Genomic DNA, 18,887 nt, shown 5'->3' with positions numbered 1-18,887 from the left:
CCGCGCCCGGCTTTCCCCTCACGGCAGCGCGCCAGGTTCTCGCTCCCTCCCCGCGCGGCAGCATGCCCAGCTCAGTCCTCCGCCGCCCGCCCTTCAGCCTGCCCCGGGCCACCACCCGCCGTGGCTCACCGGGCCGGCTCTGCCTGCCCAGCCCGGGGCTGGCGACACCGAGCCCACAACACCACCGCCACCGCCCGCTCCCCACCGTTCGAATCAACAACAAGATGGCGGTGCCCAAGGGGGCGAGGCCACGGCGCTGGCCGTCATAGCAACCACCCCGCCCAAAGCCCGCCCCGCCGCCTCTTGAACCAATCCTGAACGCAGCCCCACCCGCAGGGGTCGCTCCGTGCACGCTGATAGGTTGAGTTCGCCGTCACTCAAGAGCGGAGTCGCCCCGCCCCTTTCCGTGCTCTGACGGCCTCCTGATGGCCTCTCACGTTAGGCACACGTGACTTTCCCCAGGGCCCCGCCTCCCCTGGGGCTGCTCCGTTCTATTGGCTAGCCGCGGCGGGGGGGCGGGATCGGCCAATGAGCGCTGGCAGTCCTGCGAGGCGCGGCCTGCTGGGGGCGCGCTGCCCAGGGCGGGTCTCGGGGTATGCCCGTGCCTTCCCCCGGGCCTCGGGCAGTGCTGCGGACCCGCTCGGTGCGGAGCGTCCTGAGGGGTTCAGCCGGGCTACACCCCGCCTCTCCCTCTGCGGCCTGTCCCCAAACGGCTCCCCCGCTGGGCAGCGCCCGGAGCTTGTTCACCGCTCCGGCACATTAAAGGGCTTAACTCCGGAACGGTCACGGTTCCCGTGGGCTCAGGGTGCGGGAGCCTCGGGCAGTCTCACACGGCGACCCCTCCTCGCTATGAAGTGTCACGGCTGGCTGCTGCTCCCTCTCCCTCCCTTCCGTCACCCGCTCCCAGATTACTCTCTCCCCGCTTTCCCGCCAGCGCTCATTTCGCGGGAGCTGCGGCGGAGGCATCCCGCGGCGCGCTCCTTCGAAATTCAAAGAGCTGGTTTCCCACCTTCCCGCGCTGCCAGACCGCAGAGCGTTCAAAGCGCGGTTCGCCGAGCCCTGCTAACTCCTTCAGCGTGTCACGCCTACCCGCCTGTGCGCTAATTCACTTTTCCTCCCCGTTAAGAAAGCCAGCGGCTCCACCTCCGACCAGCTGCTCCTGGGAGCGCTGAACAAGGGGGAGCCTGAGGGAGATACGGGACACAGGGCAAAAGTTTCTCAGAATCAGTCGGGTTTCAATTTTCTTGCCCCAGATCACGTCTCTGTGGAGGACTGCCCCAGCTGGACCACATCCAGAGCCTACAGAGGCGCTGCCGCGACCGGAGCAGACCCTGCCAAAGTCCTTGACACATGTATCTCAGTGCAAAGCCCAGCCTGAGGCCGGTGCTGCCCTAACTGCCATCCGCGTCCTGACTGGAGTCGGCAGGACAGCCGCCGGCTTAACTGCAGTGCCACAGCACTCCCGACGGCAATCACAGCAGCGGGTGCAGTCTCTTGACACTGTTTATTAGGCCTGCGCTGACTCTGAGGCTGCATAGAGGAGGGATCCCGTCCTCCTCCCACAGCCACACCAGTGCTCTGGCTGCCATGGCCCTCGGGGAGCTGTGTACCGCAGGGAGCCCCTCACCAAGCCAAGCCTCTCAGATCCAGCGCCGTGCCCCAGTCTTGCTGTTGAAGAGATAGTCCCTGCCGGTGCCTGGGTTGGGAGGCAGCATTCAGCCGTTGCCCCATGAGTGCTGCCCACGCATCACTGCTCATCCCCCCCAAACCCCTCTGCCCTGGGACATGCAGCCCAAGAATGCCAGGGCCATGGGACAGGGCACTCACGAGGGTCCTGGGCACGGCCGTCAAACTGCTCCTGTGGAGTAGAGATGGGAGAGAATGTTGAAGGGCCCCAGGGCTCCCTCCTGCACCCCCAGAGTGGCACGTGCCCTTACCACCATGGCACACACTTACCAGGCTGCTGGCATGCGAGCTGCCCTGCTCCCCCTCATCCCCCTTCTTCTCCACCACATCCCAGGGGCTGCAGAGGATAGAAAGAGGAAGGCAAGAGCATGCTGCTGGTGATGGGCCCCTGGCCTTGACCCTGAAGGGTGCTGCTGGAAGTAGTTTGCCAGCCAGGCTTTGCACTGCCAGCTGTGCCCCATCAGCCCATCATCCACCTACCTGATGGTCCCCTTACCCAGCCCATGTGTCCCCTGGGCACTGAAGGGAACTGCAGCACGGGCTGCGCTCCCAAAAGCACCACCACCTTTGCATGATGCTAAACAGCAGCAAGCGTGTCCACTACCACATCAGCTTGTTTCCCCATGTGCTGGCATGCGCGGATCTTGTGCTTGGAGGATGCTGTGCTGGGGGAGCTGCAGCCCTGGAGCCCCCCAAGCTGCCAGGGCTACCCACAGGGCTGAGCCCAAGTGCTCTCCTGCATGGCCACTACATCTCCAGTGCCACCCAGCACTAGAGCCCCAAACTGACTAGTGAACACGGACCCAGCCATGCATCATCCTGAGGCGGTTTTGCCATAGAGGCGGCTGTTCTCCTCCTCCTCACTGTGCAGGCGCCTCACACAGGCTGGGCTGGCTCCAGTCCTCCTTGGGCTCTCCCCTCCATCCCCTCCTCATTCATTCTCCCAGGGGCTGCAGAGTGCACACCTCTTCCCAGGAGTTTTCCTTGTCAAACCGGGGCTCCCCTCATGAGCTTCAGTGGCCCCAGCTTGGCGGTGGCACCCAGCACTGTGTCATCCCACCCTGCCCACTGCAGTTTGTGCCCCAGTCTAGCCACCACCATGGCTGTCCCATGGCCAAGGTGCATTCACAGCTCTCATCAGTGCTGCACCCTCGCTCTGGGGTGCACCCCAGCACAGCAACCCATGGCCCATAGCCAAATGCAGTGCACATTAAACACCCTCCATGTGCTGTGTCTGCTCAGCTGCCTGCGGGGACACTGGGAGCCTGTGCCAACATGAATGGCTGCCCCTCGCTGGTACAACTGCCTTGGCCATGCAACACCTACCTCTTGCCCAGGAGCAGCTTGCCAGGGCCTCGGTTGCTGTGGGAGGAGCAGAAGGCAGCTGTGAGCCCCTGGTCTTGCTCTCTGTGCCGTGCCGTGCCATACCATACCATGGGACTGGGACTCACCTGCACAGCAGGCTCCGGGCCATGCAGCCCAGGGCAGCCAGCAGCAGGGCACCAGAGACAGTCAGCACAGCCACGAACCAGGCTGGTGGGTGCCACACTGCTTCCATCTGTGTGACAACCAGATGCTCCTTCAGCGGTGTCTGTGGATGTGGTGGTGAGAGGGGACTCACGCAGGCCAGGGGGGCTCAGGAACCTGGGAGCACCGCCTGCACTGGGCTCTGCTCACCGTGCGCTCAGTCGTGGTGCTGGGTGGCACCGGTGTGCTCCGGGGGGTGATGTGCACCACCAGTGCCACCACAGTGCTGCGGCGGGAGGTGCCGGAGCCACCCCACACCTCCACCAGCAGCACAAAGGTGCGGGGCTCAGGTAGGTTATTGGGGAGGTACAGGACCGTGTTCCCCTCCAGCTGGAAGCACCCATCCTCGTTGCCTGGACAAGAGTGTCTGCTCAGTGCCACCCTGCAGTGAGGGGCTGGGTTGTGCTGTGGCTTGGCCGCCCCTCACCTCCAGCAATGATGTATGCCAGCGTGGTACCATCACGGCTGCCCTGGCATGCTAGGCGGGTGACAGGCTGGCGGCTACCTGACCTGGCTGTGATCCACAGCTCCTGCACCTCGGGGGTGCACACCGGCACCTGGTCCAGCACAGCCTGCTGGGAGCAGGGGAGGCGGGTTGGCACCACAGGGCTGGCTCCCACCACAGCTCACCAGATGGGCTTTCACTCGCACCTGCACGTGTACGGTCACGGCGCACAGGCAGCTCCGCCGCTTTGCCGGGTCCAGGTCATTGCGGGTGTCCGTCAGCCGCACCGTCAGCCGGTAGCTCTTGTGCTGCCGGGAGTCGAGGGGTCCAACCACACGGATCTCACCTGCAGGGCAGCAGGAGCTGCTGGGTGCCACGGGGTGCAGCAGGCTTGGGGGAAAGGGGACCGGTGCTCACCAGTGTGTGCATCGATGGAGAAGGGCTGCTCAGGAGCAGGGCCCCCCTCCAGGCTGTACTCGAGGCTGTCTGGTGGGTAGTCACGGTCAGTGCCAGCGATGAGCCCCACAGCACTGCCGAAAGCTGCTGTCTCTGGCACGGTGAAGGTGGTAGCATTGGGGCACACCGGGGTGAATTCATTGACGGGTGTCACAGTCACGAGCATGGGCACACGGGCTGTGGGGCACACGGTGTCTCAGTCCCACCAGTACCACCCCACAGTCCACATTGGGCTGGCTGGGCTCTGCCCTGGGAGAGCTCCATCCGGGGCAGGCTCAGGCACATGGGGACAGTGGCATCGCCCTGGGCAGCAGGGAGGACTGCTTCCTCTGCGATCTGTGGGGTTTAGGGCCAGGAAGAAGCTTTTCCCTCCTTCCCCATGAGCCTTCCAGGGATACAGGCACTCACTGCTCCGTGGGGGCTGCCCTCCTGCTGTCACCACGATGGTGGCTGTGAACTGAAAGCCCACATTGGCCACAGCCTTGGAGTCATAGTCTGGGGTGGTGCTGACCTGCCGAGCCAGGGCAAGGGGTGTCAGGCAGAGCTCAAGTGCCCTGCAAAGCTGGGGTATGCCACAAAGCATAGGGAGCAAGGGGGGGAACCATAGAATGATTTATGTTGGAAAGGACCTTAAAGCTCATCCAGTCCCAACCCCTGCCACGGGCAGGGACACCTTGCACTGGAGCAGCTTGCTCCAAGCCCCTGTGTCCAACCTGGCCTTGAGCACTGCCAGGGATGGGGCAGTTACAGCTTTGCTGTGAAACCAGGCCTTGGGGAGCAGGGAGCCCAGAACACCCTGGCCCCACACCCGGTGTGACAGCACATCCTGTCAGAGGGTCCCCACTGTCCCACTGGGCTCCCCACGTCTGGGCTTGCTGGGCACTGGGTGCTGCCCATGGCCCTGCTCACCTGCAGCTGTGGCCCCTCCATGCGGAAGTGGGATTGGGAAGCAGGGGGCCCCTCAAGGGCATAATGCAGGCACCCCTCAGCACCTTCACAGCCAGTGCACCTCAGTGTCACCAGCGTGCTGCCAGGGAGCTCTGTCTCTGGCACCTGGGACCTGCAGTGGGGCAGCCAGCAGCTCAGCTCTGGCCCCGTGTTGTGGGTATGGCAGAGCATCCCCTTTGCCCACTCTCATCCCAAACCGTACACGAAGATGGCTGGGACACAGCTCGGCACCCGCTGCTCCGTGCCCTGCACAGTGATGTTGAGCATGGTGGTAGCATGGTCGGCAGGGTGCAGTGCATTGTAAGCCTGGACCAGGAGCTGCTCCTGGGCCACCTCCAGCCGCTGGGTGCTGTGGATCTTGCCTGTCACTGCGGGACAAAGCATGGCCTTGCACCAGGCCCAGGGATGGGGGAAAGGGTGGCCCTGAGGACTGCCACCACTCCACTCACTCTCATCGATGGTGAAGAAGGTGGGTGCCAAGGGTGCAAGGATGGCATAGCGGACGTTGTCACCGCTGGCACGGACCTGTGTGACCACCTCCAAGGGGCCAATGACCCCTGGCACTGTCACATCCTGCTGCGGCTCACTGGAGGCAAGGTGGGCAGCATGGCATGGCCTGATGCCACCAGCACCCACCACCCGGCCCAGCCCTACTCACAGGAAAGAGACACAAGGACGGCACGATGGCAGAACCTCCACCCTCACAGCTCCACTGCAGTTGTGCCCTTTGCGGTCCATCACCTCGATCTCCAGCCTGAATGTCTGTGGGGTAGTGCCAGGGTGGCCGTGGGACAGCCCCAAGTGGCACCAGGGATGGAGATTGAGACAGGGATAGGAATGGGGATAAGGATAGTAATGAGGACAGGAACAGGGACAGAAATGGGAAAAGGGAAGGGGACAGACACAAGAATGGGGGCTTGGAGTGGGAACAGGGATGGAGATGAGGATGAACTGGAGACTTGCATGGCGACAGGAACAGGGAGGTGGAGGAGGACTGGGACAGGAGTCAAAATGTGGAAGGGGCAAGAGCCAGAGATCTGGTTGGAGCACTCCTGGGGTCAGAAGGAGACAGGAGCCCGATAGGAGGAGCAGGATGCAGAGAGCTGAGAGCTACAGAAAGTGCCAGCGAGGGGCTAAGCCTCTGTGGGCTGGGAGGTGGCTGTGACAGCCTGGGGGTATTGGTGCCCACCTGGGTGCCCTTGCTGTGGTCAAAGCCACCGGGAGGTGCCAGCACCAGGCCCTGGTGGGTGAGCACGAGTGGTGTGTTGTGGTTTCGGAGCCTGAACTGCAAAGAGATGGGTGTTGGGAGCCCCTGCCCCTCCCCTCCATGCCTGGGGTTTCGGCATCCCCAGGGCTGCTCCCGCCTGTGGCAGGTTGCGGCCCCCAGGGCAGACCCCACTCACCGTCAGCCCTCCGAGTGGCTGCGGCATCACAGCATACAGGGGTGTCCGAGGCGCCACATCTGCCAGCACCCGCACCACATCTCCCTCTGCAGCACAGCATGGCCATGGGAGCACAGCGCCGGCCAGCACCAGTGCCCCCCGCCACCCCGTACCCCTGGCTCCTACCTGCACTGGTGAACGGGGCATCACAACGCAGCCCCTGCCCCTCTTTCACCCACACAAAGAGCTGCTTTTCCACCCTGTCCTCACCAGGACAAGTGGCCTGCAGGGTCAGGGTGTACAGGGTCACCCAGTGGGCATTGAGCTCCTCACCAGCACGCAGCATCACCTGCCGTGGAGACAGTGTTCAGCAGGGTGCCCAGGGCTGCCTGTCCCACTCCCTGCCCCTCAGCAACGCCTCTACCTGAAACGTGGTGTTGGCCATGGGGTCAGTGCTGCTGGTAATGAGGCTGAAGGGGTGGCTGGGCTCAGTGCCGTGCAGGGTTACGTTGGGGCTGTCACTTGTGTTACTACAGGACACGGTCCCCTCAGCCACACTAGTGCCTGGCACTGCATCCTCACCCAGGGTCACCACGCAGGGCAGGTCAAGCAAGGCTGGCAGGAGACCCCAGACGCCAGCCTCACACCAACAGCTCGCCCAGCCGTGCTTAGGGAGCTCTGCACTTGCACCCAGGCACCCATGCGGGCATGGGTCTCCTGGGCAGCGCCCAAAGCACCCCACTCTTACCTGCTGCTCTGACGAAAGTCCCTGCAAAGAGGAGATTGTCACCCCAGCCTGCCTGGTGTGTCCCAGGGCACCCCAAAGATGCCCCAGAGGTGCCTGGATATGCCCCAGTGTTGTCCCCAGGATGCCCCAGTAATGCCCTGGTGATGACCCAAGGACGCCCTCACCCTGCCGGAACCTGGCCACGGAGCTGCCGGCTCCTCTGCTCACCCTGGGGTTAGCCCCCATGGGGACAACCGAGGGGAGCCTGTCTCCTGTCCCTCCCCGTTTGATCCCACACCCACAGTCTGGCAAAGGGTGCCCCTGATGCTGCGAACCAGAAGTGCCTACCTGGGGCACAGAGGCTGAGGAGGAGGAGGAGGCAGGTGAGGCGTCCGTGCATGCCCATGGCTTGCTGGCTGTTTAGGACAAGCTGCAGCCCGTTGCCAGGGGTGCTGGGCACCACCCGGCCCAGCGTCACCGCGGCCACCCGCGAACACCAGCCCGGCCCCGGGGCAGGGACAGGGCACGGCCCCGGTGCCCCGAGCTCCCCCACTGCCTTTCGCCATCCCCGGCCGGTGCTGGCTAGGAGGGCAGCGATGCTCCGTGGGGTTTCGCTGCCGTATCACGCTGCCTCGCCACGCAGCCAGCTTCGGACCCGAGAAAATTAGCTGGGAGGTAATTTTTGGCCGTGTTCTCCTTCATTTGCAAACCAGAGCCGCTTCTCCCGGAATTCCTATTAAGCGCTATTAGTTCCAAATTAATAGGCTCTGGCGGAGCGCGGCCCCTGCGGCCGGGGTCACCTTTCCCTCCTCGGGTACCCAAATCCATCTCGGTAGCCCGGGAGCCTCAGCCGGGCCCCTGTAACGGGGCTGCCCTCCTTCCCGCCGAGGCTCCCGGGTCCCCTGGCGCTGGGGTGCTGCTCGACCGGTGCCCCCAGTCCTGCCTCGCCCGGCGGTGCCCGGGTGGTGCCCGGCGCGGGGCCCCGGGGCTGCGGGGCGGGGCGGGGCCCCGGGGCGGTGGTGCCGGTGCCGGTACGGGCCGGGCTCACGTTACGGCAGCCTCATTGGCTGCGGCGGGGCGGGGCAGAACCGCCCAGGCAGCGCCGGGAGGCGGCGGGGACGGGCGCGCTCCGCTGCTGCTGCTCCGCCGCCGGCACCGGCGGGACCGGGACCGGGAGCGGGGCTGGGCTGGGCTGGGCCGGGCTGGGCATGCACAGCGCCCGCCAGGACGCCTGCCCGGGACAGCTCGGCGCCGAGCGGGTGAGTGCTGGCGCGGGCAGCGGGAGGGGACGGGGCAGCCCCGCCGGGGCATCTCCGTGATGTCAGGGCATAGCCGCTGACATCAGTGCAGTGACATCACGGCGAGGCCCGGGCGGCGCGGGGGCCGCGGGTGGCCGCGGGGTCGCGGGTGGCCGTGGGACGCGGTGTCCCGCCGTCAGGGTGCTAGCGGCACGGTCCCCCCTGCGCGGCCACTGCCGCCCAGCTGGGCTGCCCTGCCCTGCGGGACAGGCGGTGACAGGGTGGCCCAGCCGGCTCCCCTGGGCCGGCCGCACGCCTGCCCGGCTCCCCATCGGCCGGTGCGACGGCGTCCCCGGCCAGCGCCGGGACAGGGCAGCCCGAAGCGGTGGCACGTCGCCAGTGGGGCTGGCTGGGAGGGTTCCAGTCAGTGGGGAGGGGGACAGGAACTGAGACAGGGACGGGGACAGGGACAGCCCGGCCAGCAGCTCCGTTGGTGTCGGCTATGGGGGACGGGTTTACTGCGACCGGGGAGCGATCCCTCCTGCTTGCTCGGCTTCCCGTGGCTCCAGAGCAGAAAGGAAAGCGGACGTAACACCCTGCTTTGGGGTTCAGACAATAGGAATTCAAGAGAGAGGAGCGGCCCAGCTGCAGGAGCCAGCCGCCCCTTCCAGCGCCCGTCAGGCCGTGCCCCGCTCAGCCCCGGCTCTCCGGCCCCCCATGCTCCCCGCCGCTGTTGAGGGTCCCTGGCCCTGGGTGCAGGCCTGGCTGCACCCTGACGTCAGCCGGGTGTCCCCGGCTAGAGGGCACAGGGTGGGTGGGGTGGCCCTGCCAACGCGTGGGGGGAGCGCCGCACCCCAGCATCCATGGGTGCCCCGAGGCTGCAGCCTGCCCTGTGCCACCGAGCAGGGTCCTGCCCATGGGGTGTCCCCGCAGCCACCCCACCGCGGTGGGGGGGGATTGAGGGGCCAAATGGGGGGCAGTGGGGCGCCCGGCTCCTACGTGCCGTGGCCCTGTGTCATTTTCCGCAGGCACGGCCGGGGCTGGGTGCCTGCTTGCTCACCTGACATGCTGCTGCACGCCGCCCGGCTCCACGCAGGAGCAGCAGGAAAGCGGGGCCCGGGGCTGCAGGCAAGCTGGAACCTGCGTCCTGCTCCCCGCTGCACGCCCGGCTCTGCCAGCAAAGCCCACCTGATTCGGGGCTGGGGGCACAGGGGGCACAGGATGGGGGTCATAGTGCTGGCCGGGGGGAGTGGGGACAAACGCACTGACCTGCCCTTTTCCCACCAGGGGTGCCAGCGGGAGGCCAGGGCAGCACCACGGGCGCACATGCACAGCACACGGCCAGCACCGCATCACGTCGTTGGGGCCCCCCGTGCCCCATGCCCCCCGCGCCCCGGCTCGGCGGCCGACTCAGCCTGCAGCCTGGAGCCAGGGGGTGAGGAGGAGGCGGGGGGGGGCCCGGCCACCCGCTCCCCCCCAGCCAGCGAGCGCAGCCTGGAGTTCGACTCGGGGTACTCGGAGGCGTCGGGAGGCACGTGGCGGGAGGAAGAGGCTCCGGTGCGGCGGCGGCACCCACTGCCCTGCCAGCGCGCACACCGGCTCTCGGCTGGCCCCGCCGCCCCCCCGCCTGCCCCCGCCCGCCGCATCCGCCCCAAATCCACCTCGGACGCCTGCCTCGAGCAGTGGCGGGCACTGGAGCCAACCGACACGCAGGACTGGACCGTGGCGCTGCTGTCGCAGAGCCGGAACCGACAGCCCCTAGTGCTGGGTGACAACTGCTTTGCTGACCTGGTAGAGAACTGGATGGACCTGCCCGAGGTGGGCACTGAACCTCGGCGCCGAGGCAGCGCTGAGCCCTCCCGCCGGCTGGCCAAGCCTCCTGCCTTCCTGCTCAGCCTCTCGGGCAACGTGCGCCGTAAGCTGGCCAACATGGCCCGGCCTTGTGGAGCCGAGGGTGCCCGCTCAGGGGGCCGTGATGCCACCAAGCGTTTCTCCTGCCCGCTGGGGCTGGGCGGGCAGCCCAAGGGTGCCTGCTTCCACCAGTCCCACAGCAACATCGCCCAGGTGGCCACGGACTTCCACCGCTTCACTGCCCTCATGAACAGCCGCAGCCGCCAGCCCATCATCTGCAACGACGTTATTGGCTACATTTAGCCCTGCCCGCGCCCTCCTCCGCTGTAAATAAACCCTGGTTTTGTACGGTATGGGCACAGCGATGTTGATCGAGGGGGGCTGCCTGCACCCCACCTCTGGGGTATGTATGGGGCTTTGTGACAAGGGCCAACGCATCCTGCAGCTTTTATTGCATGGGGCGGGGGATGCCAGCCCCTCACTCAGGGTAGGAAGCACATGAGAGGGGGACGGGTAGCTTCAGTCTCAGCATCCTCTTCCTCGCACACATACTCCAGCTTCAGCACACGCTGCTGTGGCTCCCCGGCATTCTCCAGGGTTGCTGATAACCTGTAGCAGGGAAAGGGGGTCTTGGGATTCGCTTTTGTCCCCCCTAGGCTGCCTTGGTGCCCCAGGGGAGCCCTAGGACCCTCTGGGGCGCCTGGCCAGGCTGGGGGGATGTAGGGGCCGGCAGCGAGGGGCCGGGCAGGGGTCTCGCCATGGGAAGTGCTGCCGGCAGGATGTTTATCCAGCAGCTGGCTGGGAGCTGCGCTGCAGCTGGAGCAGCTCAGGATGGAGGAAGATGTGTCCGGCAGCACCCCCAGGGCAGGACTGGGCCTAGAGCTGTGGACCTACCTCTGTTTCTGCATCAGGGCTCGTACTCCTTCGTTCTCCCCACTGTCATAGAGCACAGTGAAACCGTGCAGGAGCATGGTCACGGTCCAGCCATGTGTCCTCTGCAAGAGGTGGGTGTCAGAATCCGGCCAGGGTGATCCAGCTGGGTGCTGGGTCCCATGCAGGGCTCACCTGCATCCAGTCTAGTATGTTCTGGACTGTCATCTCCTCCCCGTCTGCGCTGACTGCCCGCATCTCCAGCCGGTCCCAGCAGCTCCACTCCCGCCCACGGTACTGCAAGTGGGACTGCAGGGTAGCAGGATGCCCACTGGCACCCCACATCCCCACTGCCCAGCCCCATAAAGCAGGGATTGATGGGGCATGAGGGCTGGGGTACAGCAAGAGACCGGTCTGAGGCAGGGGGACAGGGACACATGGTAGTCCAGAGGCAATGGGGACACAACTGTCTTCCCAGCCCTGCTGAGATCCAGGGGTATGGAGGGGCACAGTCCTCCTCCTACCACTGTTGGGCCTGGGGGGCAACAGCAGCATGGCTATCACCCCCCCCCCCCCATACCCGCAGCACAACCAGGGTCCAGGGACCCCACCACCACTGCAAGGGCCAGGATTGGTGTGGGGCTGTCCCTGTCCCCAACTGTGGGCCAGGAAAGACGCACAAAGGGCCATTGAAGTGCTGCCCAGCCCCACACAATTGCCTCTTCTCACGCCTTCATCCCCCCCCCCACCTCCCCTGCACAGAGCCCAGCTCCTGCCCAAGGGGGCCAGCGAGGCCCCAGCCCTGGGGCCGAGTGCCGGATGCAGCCCCATGTGTCTGGCACGGCTGCGCTGCCATCTGCCCTAGCTGCGGGCAGCACCAGATCCGGCCTGGCCCTGGCCACAGCCCTGCTCGAGAAGGGGTGCTCACACCTGGCTGCTCCCCTCCTGCCTCCTGCTGCCTTCTCACCTTCTGCTGCCTTCTCACCTTCTGCTGCCTGCACTTATCCCACCAGGGTGGAAAGGCTTTAACTCCATCCTCACCAGGGCGGAAAGGGCTTAACCCCATCCTCACCAGGGCAGCGACTGCCCAGCACAGAGGAAAAGCCACTGTGCATCCCAGCACCCCAGAAAGCGCATCCATCCGAGGCTGTCGCTCAGGTGGGCTCCCCAGGCCGTGCAGGACCGCAGGTCATGCCACACAGGCCTAGGAGACAAGTGCTCCCACCGTGGCTAAGCAGCCGGACACAAAACATCCTGCCAACGAGGGTCACAGAGGTGCCGGCTGCTCTCCAGGGCATGGCCAGCACCAGCAGCATCCTCCACGCAGGGATGGTGCCAACCCCGGGGCACGGCCCCCACGCTGCAGCAGGCTGGGCAGGCAGTGGAGTGTGAGGGGGCTATGGGGCAGCCCGAAGCAGTGCTGGAGCTGGCTAAGGCAGTGGATGTGCCTCCCTCCCCCTCTTCCTGCCCCCGGCCCTGGGCCCCCCGGGCCAATCTGGTTCCAATCGGCGCTTCCTGCCATGCCGGAAGGGCTGCCTCGCACGCCATAAACCCCCAGACAAAGGGGCCTCTATTGCCCAGACGGTCCCAATCTGGCCCTGCCCCGGCCCCCACGCTCCCCCTGGCAGAGCGGCTGCGGCCTGGCCCCCCGCCATCAGGACCCCCGGCCCCGCTCCCCCCGGACAGCCCTTCCCGGCCCGGTGCCAGCTGTGCTCTGGCTGCTGCAGCTGGTTTCCATAAGCCAGATGTGTGCAGCTGCTGTGGCCCCCTGGCTGTGGGGCTCATCATGGGGCCCATTGTGGGGCAGTGGGGCTGCCTCAGCCCCATGGACACCCCAGAGTGTCCCAGTTGGGCCCACAGCCGAGGCAAGTGGGACAGTGGGAGCCACTTGGTCCCGGGGGGCAGACACAGGAAGGAGCTGGTTCCTCGCTGCCTGGCAATGCGCCTGGTCCGTTGCAGTACCTGGATCCATTTCTGGAGCCCCATGGCCAGGGCTGTCCCCTCCTGCATGGCCTTGCTCCTAGGTCCCCTCGGCATGGCCCCGCATCAGCTGCCACTGAGAACTGGGGCACCCCAAGACCCCTGGGTGTTCCCCCCGCCCCATCCTGCCCTGGGGAAGAAAGCCCTACCCAGTAGACGGAAGATGGGGGGGGCTGGAAGCGGAGCAGCAGGCAGTCAGACAGGGAGAAGTTGCTGTTGCGGTAGCAACTGAGGTCCCGGCACCCCCACGCCAGCTTGTAGACCTCCAGGCACGCCAGCCCAGCCACGGCCGCTGTGCTGGTGATGATGGCAGGCACGATCCGCCCTGTGATCCGCTTGCTCTGAGGACAGGAGGGGTGTCACTGGCTGCCCTGCACAGGATGGGGACCCCTGCACAGGCAGGGACCCCCATGGCTTACCCATCTTACCATCAGCCGGCTGGCGGCAGGGATGCTGTAGCTCTCTGCACGCAGGTTGGATGCTGCTGTGATAAAGTCTATGTGGATGTCATTGTCCTGTGGGGAAGAGAATGGGGAGATCAGCATCCCCCAGGGACATCAACCCCCAGGCTGAGCAGGGCTGCCTGCATAGCCCTGGGTACCTTCTCAAAGTGGATGGGCTCCATCAGGGGCACTTGTGCTTCTCCACCCCCTATCAGCTCCTGTCTCTGCTGCCCCAGGTCCTGGGTGAGCTCTTCCAGTCTCTCATCATCTGGGGGCACAGGGACCCCGGGGGTGGTACCCTGGCACAGTGGGGGGCTTGGCAGGATGCCCCCGTCTCGGTCTGAGTGCTGGGGCTGGGATGAGCAGCGCTGCAGCCCCACTACCACCAGGCCGGACCCGGGAGCCTGGGGACATGTCCTGGGGGCCCAGGGAGCCTCACCTGCTAGCACCTCCTCCTGCTCTTCTGAGAGGTGGATCTGGAATCCCTCCTGGGGCACGAAGGGCGGCAGGACCACACTGCACAGCACAGCCTGGGCGGATGCACGCTCGCTGCATGGTGGTATCTTGTGTGACTGAGCAAAGAGGTGGGCAGCAGCCATGATGTAGTCCAGGTGGGTGTCCTGTGGGGCAGAGTGTTGGCCATGGAGTGCCTTGGGGTGGTTCACGAGCCCACACAGCCAAAGACTGCCTGCACTGACACTGTTGAGCAGAGCGGCCTGGCTTTGTCCTGAGGTAGACATGGAGGTGCCTCTCCTCCTCCAGCCACAGGGCACACATGGGCTGTTCCCATAAATGCCTTCGCTGACCAGGAGACAAGGACAGACCCAGCCCAGTGCCTGGCAGCCCCAGGTGGGCTGGCAAGGGGGGCACAGCTACAGTCAGGCATGCACTGTACCCCCCACGCAGGCTCAACTGTGCCCCTGCTGTCCCCAGCAGGGACCCCACAGCTCCCCCTTGCACTCACATTCTCGGGGTTGAATATCAGTGGATGGGGACAGGTCCTGTCCCATGCCCAGAAGGGGACACCTGGCCTGACTTCCTGGCACAGGGAAGGCAAAGTCAGGCCCTGGGATGCTGCAGTGGGGCGGGCAGCGCAGGGCAGGTGATGCTGGGGGTGCCAGCCCCATGGGCACTGTGCTCACATGCTCCGGGGGGAAGGTGTGCAGCAGCTGGGCGATGGCATCATGGTAGCAGCTCTGCCAGTGCCGGCGGGCCCAGCGCACGCAGTCCTGCCAGTCCCGTGGCCGCTCCTGAAGGCTCCTCCGCACTTGCTCCAGGACCTCCACGGCCTTCCCTGTCGGCAGCTGCTCTGGGAAAGCCGGATCCCTGCAAAACCAGCACCACTGCTGCGGGCCTGGGAGCACCCAGGTGGGACATGGTGGTCTGTCCCCTTCTGCCCAGCCCCTCCCCTGGCACCACTGCTGCGGGGCTGGGAGCACCCAGGTGGGACATGGTGGTCTGTCCCCTTCTCCCCAGCCCCTCCCCTGGCACCGCTCCCCCAGGCCCACTCACTCCATGAAGCGGTTGACATGCTCCGCAGGCAGCTGGAAAAGCCCCTCAAACTCATCACGGGCCCACTGTGGAGGGGCAGCAGGTGTTGAGTACTGGGACCCCTCAATCACATCCCCTCCAGCCCAAGCCCAGGGGGAGGCAGAGGCCATGCTGGGGCTGGGGCCAGCGGTAGAGCTTGTGCTGCCAGCAGGAAGCAGCTGGGGCCGTATCCTGCGCATGGCCCACTGCCGGGAAACGGGAAAGGAAGACAAAGGTCCCAGTGCCTCTCACTGGGTGCTGGTGCCGGTGTGGCACAGCCTACCTGCAGTGTGTGCTGGATGGTGTGAGGGAAGTACCGGAGCGTGCAGATGGGGAAGGTGTCATCCTCAGGGGCAGCAGCCGGCCCCAGGAGCTTGGTCAGGTGGGGCACCATGGCCAGTACGTTCCCCCGTGGTCCCTCCGTACCCGAGTCCAGCAGTGGTGTGAGGTAGCGGAAGCAGCAGCTCTCCAAGTAGGCACCTGCAGGGAGCCAGGGGTGCTGGGGAGCTGGAGGGCATGTCCAGGGGCTTGGCCCCTTTACCCCTCCCAGCACTCACGTGCCTCCAGCGTGTCCAGGGCACTGGCAACACCGTCCAGGTGCCGGAAGAAGTCATCCCCATAGAGCATCTCGGTGGCAGGTCCCACCTGATTCTGATGAGCTGTCACTCGGACATCGGGGTTCATGCGCCGCACAGCCGCTGCAGCCACCACCGACTTCGGCTTCTGCCCAGGCAGAGAGAGGGTGGGCAGCTCTCCCCACCCCACAGCCCAGTGGGGCCAGCAGGGTGCCCTCTGGGGGGAGCTTGGCCACCGCGTCCAGGTGCCTCACCGATACATCTGCTGAACGGTAGAGGAGCTGCCGATGGAGGTTGGAGAGGGCGACGGTGTCCATGTCAGTGACAGTGAGGTCCCCCTCTGGCCCGGCCGCCAGCCCCATCATGGCAAAGTTTTTGAGCAGCTCACAGCCGACGGCGCCGGCTCCCACCTGCAGGGGCAGAGCCACTGCAGCTCCCCAGGCGCTGCTGCCCGCTCTGCAGCCTCTCCTGGTGCCCACCCCAGCTCACCACCAAGTACTTCTGGCGGCCCAGCAGCTCCTGGAACGCGGCCCCGAAGACGGCAATCTGCCCATCATAGCGAGAGCCCCTCTATTGGGATGGAGGAGCCTCGTGAGCACAGGAGGCCCCAACACCCTGGTACCCAAGTCACCTTCTGTGTGTGCTCTCACCGGGACACAGTCCTCCTCTGTCAGCTGTGTGACCCCCTCCAGCGCCAGGCACTCAAGGGCATCGAAGTACAACCACTGGTCCAGGGGCAGGAACTTCCCAGTGATGGCCTGGGGCAAACGGGGCGCTATTGGTCCAGCTCCATGACCAACAGGGTCCGCATATCCCAACCCAGCCTTGCTGCTCAGGCCAGTGTCTCCAGGCAGGCAGCAAGTGCCCTCTCGTGGTCCAAACGCTGCAGAGCACGACCAGCGGGACCGCAGGGCCCGGGAACCGCATCCCGCTCACCTTCAGGGCCTCCTGGGCTGCCGCGGCCCCGACAACAGCGGCCACAGGGCACAGATCCCCTGCACTGACGCTGGCAAAGGCTCGCACGATGTCCTCGTCCAGGGGACCAGGCTGCGTGGCCAGGCTCCACGCCAGCTCCAGCACCCGCTTGGCATCCTCCTGCGGGCAGAGGGGTGAGGGCAGTCCCAGGCAGGGTGGTGGGGGTCGGGAGGGTGGGCAGGGGCGGGACAGGGACTCACCGGTGCCCTTGGCCGGGGCAGGCGACCCTGCTCCTCACGGAAAGCGTGCAGGGCCTGGAAGGCAGCGTGGAGGCTGCGGCTGCGCGGCAGCTCCTCGGGATTTGCCGCTTGGATCTTGGGCTCTGCCAGTGCCTGGGACAGGGGCTTCTGCCAACACAGCACCAGGGCTGAGGTGAGCACGGCAGCCAGGCTGGGGCATGGCAGGATGTGGCAGCACCACGGGGCCAAGGGGGCACTTACATAGGAGTGCACCTGGGGCAGGCGCACCTGCGAAACCAGGCCCCCGCAGCAGTAGCACGAGAAGGACCTGGTGTCACCAATCTTCAGCCTGAAGGCATCTGGGGACGAGAAGGGGATGAATGTCACGGTCACCACCAAGGACCCAGGGAGTTTACCAAACCTGGGCCAGAGCAGCCAGGGTTGCCTGGTGGCTCACCCATCACTTGCACCGGGACAGGCTCCTGGCCGTTCAGCTCTGTCATCCCCTCCACACCAGAAAATGTCACCAGGTCCCCATCACTGAAGAGGTGGCCACGGCTGCCCTCCATCCCTGTGCATGTCACTATGCCCGGGTTGCCCTGAGGAGGGGAAGGGATGTGTGGTTGGGGTCCTGGAGGAGGCAGCAGTGTTTTGGGGGAGCCTGCAACAGCTGTTCTCCTACCTTGGAGATGTGCTTCACGGCAGCACATACCGGCTCCCCTTCTGCTGGGTCATTAACGATGAAGTGCTCCCCAAAGTCGCAGAACAGCTGCCTGGACAGGACAGATGGGGTTGTGCCAGAGGAGTCACCTCACCAAGGTGCCTGAGCACTGCCTGGACAGAGCAGTCATGCCAGTGGGAGGGGGAGATGGGCTGCAGAGCAGGGCTGGGGACTCTGGGGACAAGCTGACCCAGAGCCAGCAGCAGGACCCTGTACAGAGACCTCTTACCCCGCCAGCCCCTTAGCGTCAGCCACGATGAAGCAGATGCCTTGGGCATGGCAGAAGTTCCCAACGCGGATCTGCTCTTCCAGCGGGGACTCGGTCAGCACCACCACGCGTGCCTGCGCTGCGGATGGGCTCTGCTGGAAGGAGGTGAGGAAGGGCTCTGACAGCTCCCCGGTGTAAGCCACCACTGTCACGCACGGGTTCAGCTCGGCCAGGGCCCGCCGGGATGCCTCGGCTCGGTTCTGCCCGATGTCGCTCTCCCGCAGGAGGAACTGTGGGGTGGGCACATGGCGGGTTCGGGGGGATGCTCACCACAGCAGAATGCCCCACAGGAGCCTGCCCATGCTGCTGGGGCCCTCTGATGGGGACCACACCTGTGATACGGAACACCTCATGGGCCCTACCCATGACAATGAGAGGTTCATGGGCTGTGGCCATGACAGGGACCTCCCATCCTGTATTTCTTACCGGTACCCCACATGTCTGGTACTGGAAGCCCCCTCACACCATACCCATGCAACAGGGATCCCCCAGCTGCACCTACACCCATTACTGTGAAATCCCCCCACACCAGTACCTAGTATTGGGACCCTCACTGGTACCCAGACCCATTATGGGGACTCCCATCCATACCTGTACCCTCATCTGTACCCAGACCCATTATGGGGACTCCCATCCATACCTGTACCCTCGTCTGTACCCTCCCCATTACAAGGACCCCTGCCCATGCCTATTACGAGGATCCCCACGCACACCTGCCCCCGATACTGGCACCCCCCTGTACCAGCCCCTGTTACGGGGGCCCCCACCCGGCCCCGCGGTACCTGCTGGCCTCGGTCGGCTACGGAAGCCTCGCCGCGATCGTGCAGCACCACGCGCCCGGTCCCTGCCAGCACCAGCGCCGCTGCCACCTGCGCTCCTGTCCCGCGGAGCCCCGACACCAGCACCGCTGCCCCGGCCAACCGGCGTGCGCCGCCGCCCAGCACGTACCTGTGGGGCACGGGCCGTCAGCGCGACCCGGGGGGCACCCGCAGCCCCCGCCCCGAACCCGTCGCTCACAGCTGCCGCGAGTACAACCGCTCCTCGGCGCCGTCCGCCATAACGCCCCACCCGCCATAACGGTCCCAC

At 65.7% G+C, this 18,887-nt stretch overlaps 4 protein-coding genes across 10 annotated transcripts in view; 1 reads left to right on the top strand and 3 right to left on the bottom strand.

Moving 5' to 3' along the window:
- Positions 1 to 254, bottom strand: part of IP6K1 (inositol hexakisphosphate kinase 1) — a 39,199-nt gene extending 38,945 nt beyond the window's left edge. The window contains exon 1 of one of the 2 annotated variants that reach the window (XM_061346988.1): positions 130 to 254. The gene's annotated coding sequence lies outside the window, so the exon portion shown is untranslated. The remainder of the gene's footprint in view (positions 1 to 129) is intronic. The other variant, XM_061346986.1, reaches the window with a different exon arrangement.
- Positions 255 to 1,020: 766 nt separating this feature from the next.
- Positions 1,021 to 8,150, bottom strand: CDHR4 (cadherin related family member 4). Of its 4 annotated transcripts, none has more exons than XM_061346976.1 (20): positions 7,520 to 8,150; positions 7,193 to 7,213; positions 6,869 to 7,059; positions 6,631 to 6,793; positions 6,466 to 6,551; positions 6,252 to 6,347; positions 5,721 to 5,824; positions 5,512 to 5,648; positions 5,265 to 5,430; positions 5,024 to 5,174; positions 4,523 to 4,625; positions 4,076 to 4,291; positions 3,865 to 4,004; positions 3,641 to 3,788; positions 3,364 to 3,566; positions 3,138 to 3,277; positions 3,013 to 3,048; positions 1,957 to 2,023; positions 1,828 to 1,858; positions 1,021 to 1,184 (listed from the first exon to the last, which is right to left on the bottom strand). In XM_061346976.1, exons 1-20 carry the CDS (start codon positions 7,575 to 7,577, stop codon positions 1,072 to 1,074), a joined length of 2,370 nt encoding a protein of 789 aa, XP_061202960.1. In that variant the 5' UTR covers positions 7,578 to 8,150; the 3' UTR covers positions 1,021 to 1,071. The 4 variants fall into 4 exon arrangements, with proteins under 4 accessions (XP_061202960.1, XP_061202962.1, XP_061202963.1 ...); XM_061346978.1 differs by having other exon boundaries at positions 3,641 to 3,785; XM_061346979.1 differs by lacking the exon at positions 1,021 to 1,184 and adding an exon at positions 1,559 to 1,696.
- Positions 8,151 to 8,239: 89 nt separating this feature from the next.
- On the top strand, positions 8,240 to 10,613 carry INKA1 (inka box actin regulator 1). The gene is made up of 2 exons (XM_061346995.1): positions 8,240 to 8,430; positions 9,697 to 10,613. The coding sequence occupies exons 1-2, from the start codon at positions 8,380 to 8,382 to the stop codon at positions 10,561 to 10,563; spliced, it is 918 nt and encodes a 305-aa protein (XP_061202979.1). The 5' UTR covers positions 8,240 to 8,379; the 3' UTR covers positions 10,564 to 10,613.
- An 81-nt stretch (positions 10,614 to 10,694) lies between these two features.
- UBA7 (ubiquitin like modifier activating enzyme 7) lies at positions 10,695 to 18,886 on the bottom strand. Of its 3 annotated transcripts, XM_061346973.1 has the most exons (23): positions 18,819 to 18,886; positions 18,584 to 18,749; positions 17,763 to 18,031; positions 17,495 to 17,585; positions 17,270 to 17,411; positions 17,074 to 17,171; positions 16,834 to 16,980; positions 16,595 to 16,753; positions 16,309 to 16,416; positions 16,148 to 16,228; positions 15,913 to 16,068; positions 15,641 to 15,806; positions 15,367 to 15,563; positions 15,066 to 15,130; positions 14,696 to 14,879; positions 14,518 to 14,592; positions 13,993 to 14,173; positions 13,712 to 13,821; positions 13,539 to 13,625; positions 13,260 to 13,451; positions 11,326 to 11,427; positions 11,155 to 11,255; positions 10,695 to 10,869 (listed from the first exon to the last, which is right to left on the bottom strand). In XM_061346973.1, exons 1-23 carry the CDS (start codon positions 18,857 to 18,859, stop codon positions 10,743 to 10,745), a joined length of 3,045 nt encoding a protein of 1,014 aa, XP_061202957.1. In that variant the 5' UTR covers positions 18,860 to 18,886; the 3' UTR covers positions 10,695 to 10,742. The 3 variants fall into 3 exon arrangements, with proteins under 3 accessions (XP_061202957.1, XP_061202958.1, XP_061202959.1); XM_061346974.1 differs by lacking the exons at positions 16,148 to 16,228; positions 16,309 to 16,416; XM_061346975.1 differs by lacking the exons at positions 17,763 to 18,031; positions 18,819 to 18,886 and having other exon boundaries at positions 18,584 to 18,698.
- Between the last annotated feature and the right edge of the window lies 1 nt (position 18,887).

The sequence above is a fragment of the Neopsephotus bourkii genome, unplaced genomic scaffold (assembly GCF_033783945.1).
Source record: "Neopsephotus bourkii isolate Nb327-2 ecotype Australia unplaced genomic scaffold, CSIRO-AGI_Nbou_v1 NB_284, whole genome shotgun sequence".
Classification (NCBI taxonomy): Eukaryota; Metazoa; Chordata; class Aves; order Psittaciformes; family Psittacidae; genus Neopsephotus; species Neopsephotus bourkii.
This window is presented reverse-complemented; position numbering and strand designations above follow the sequence as displayed.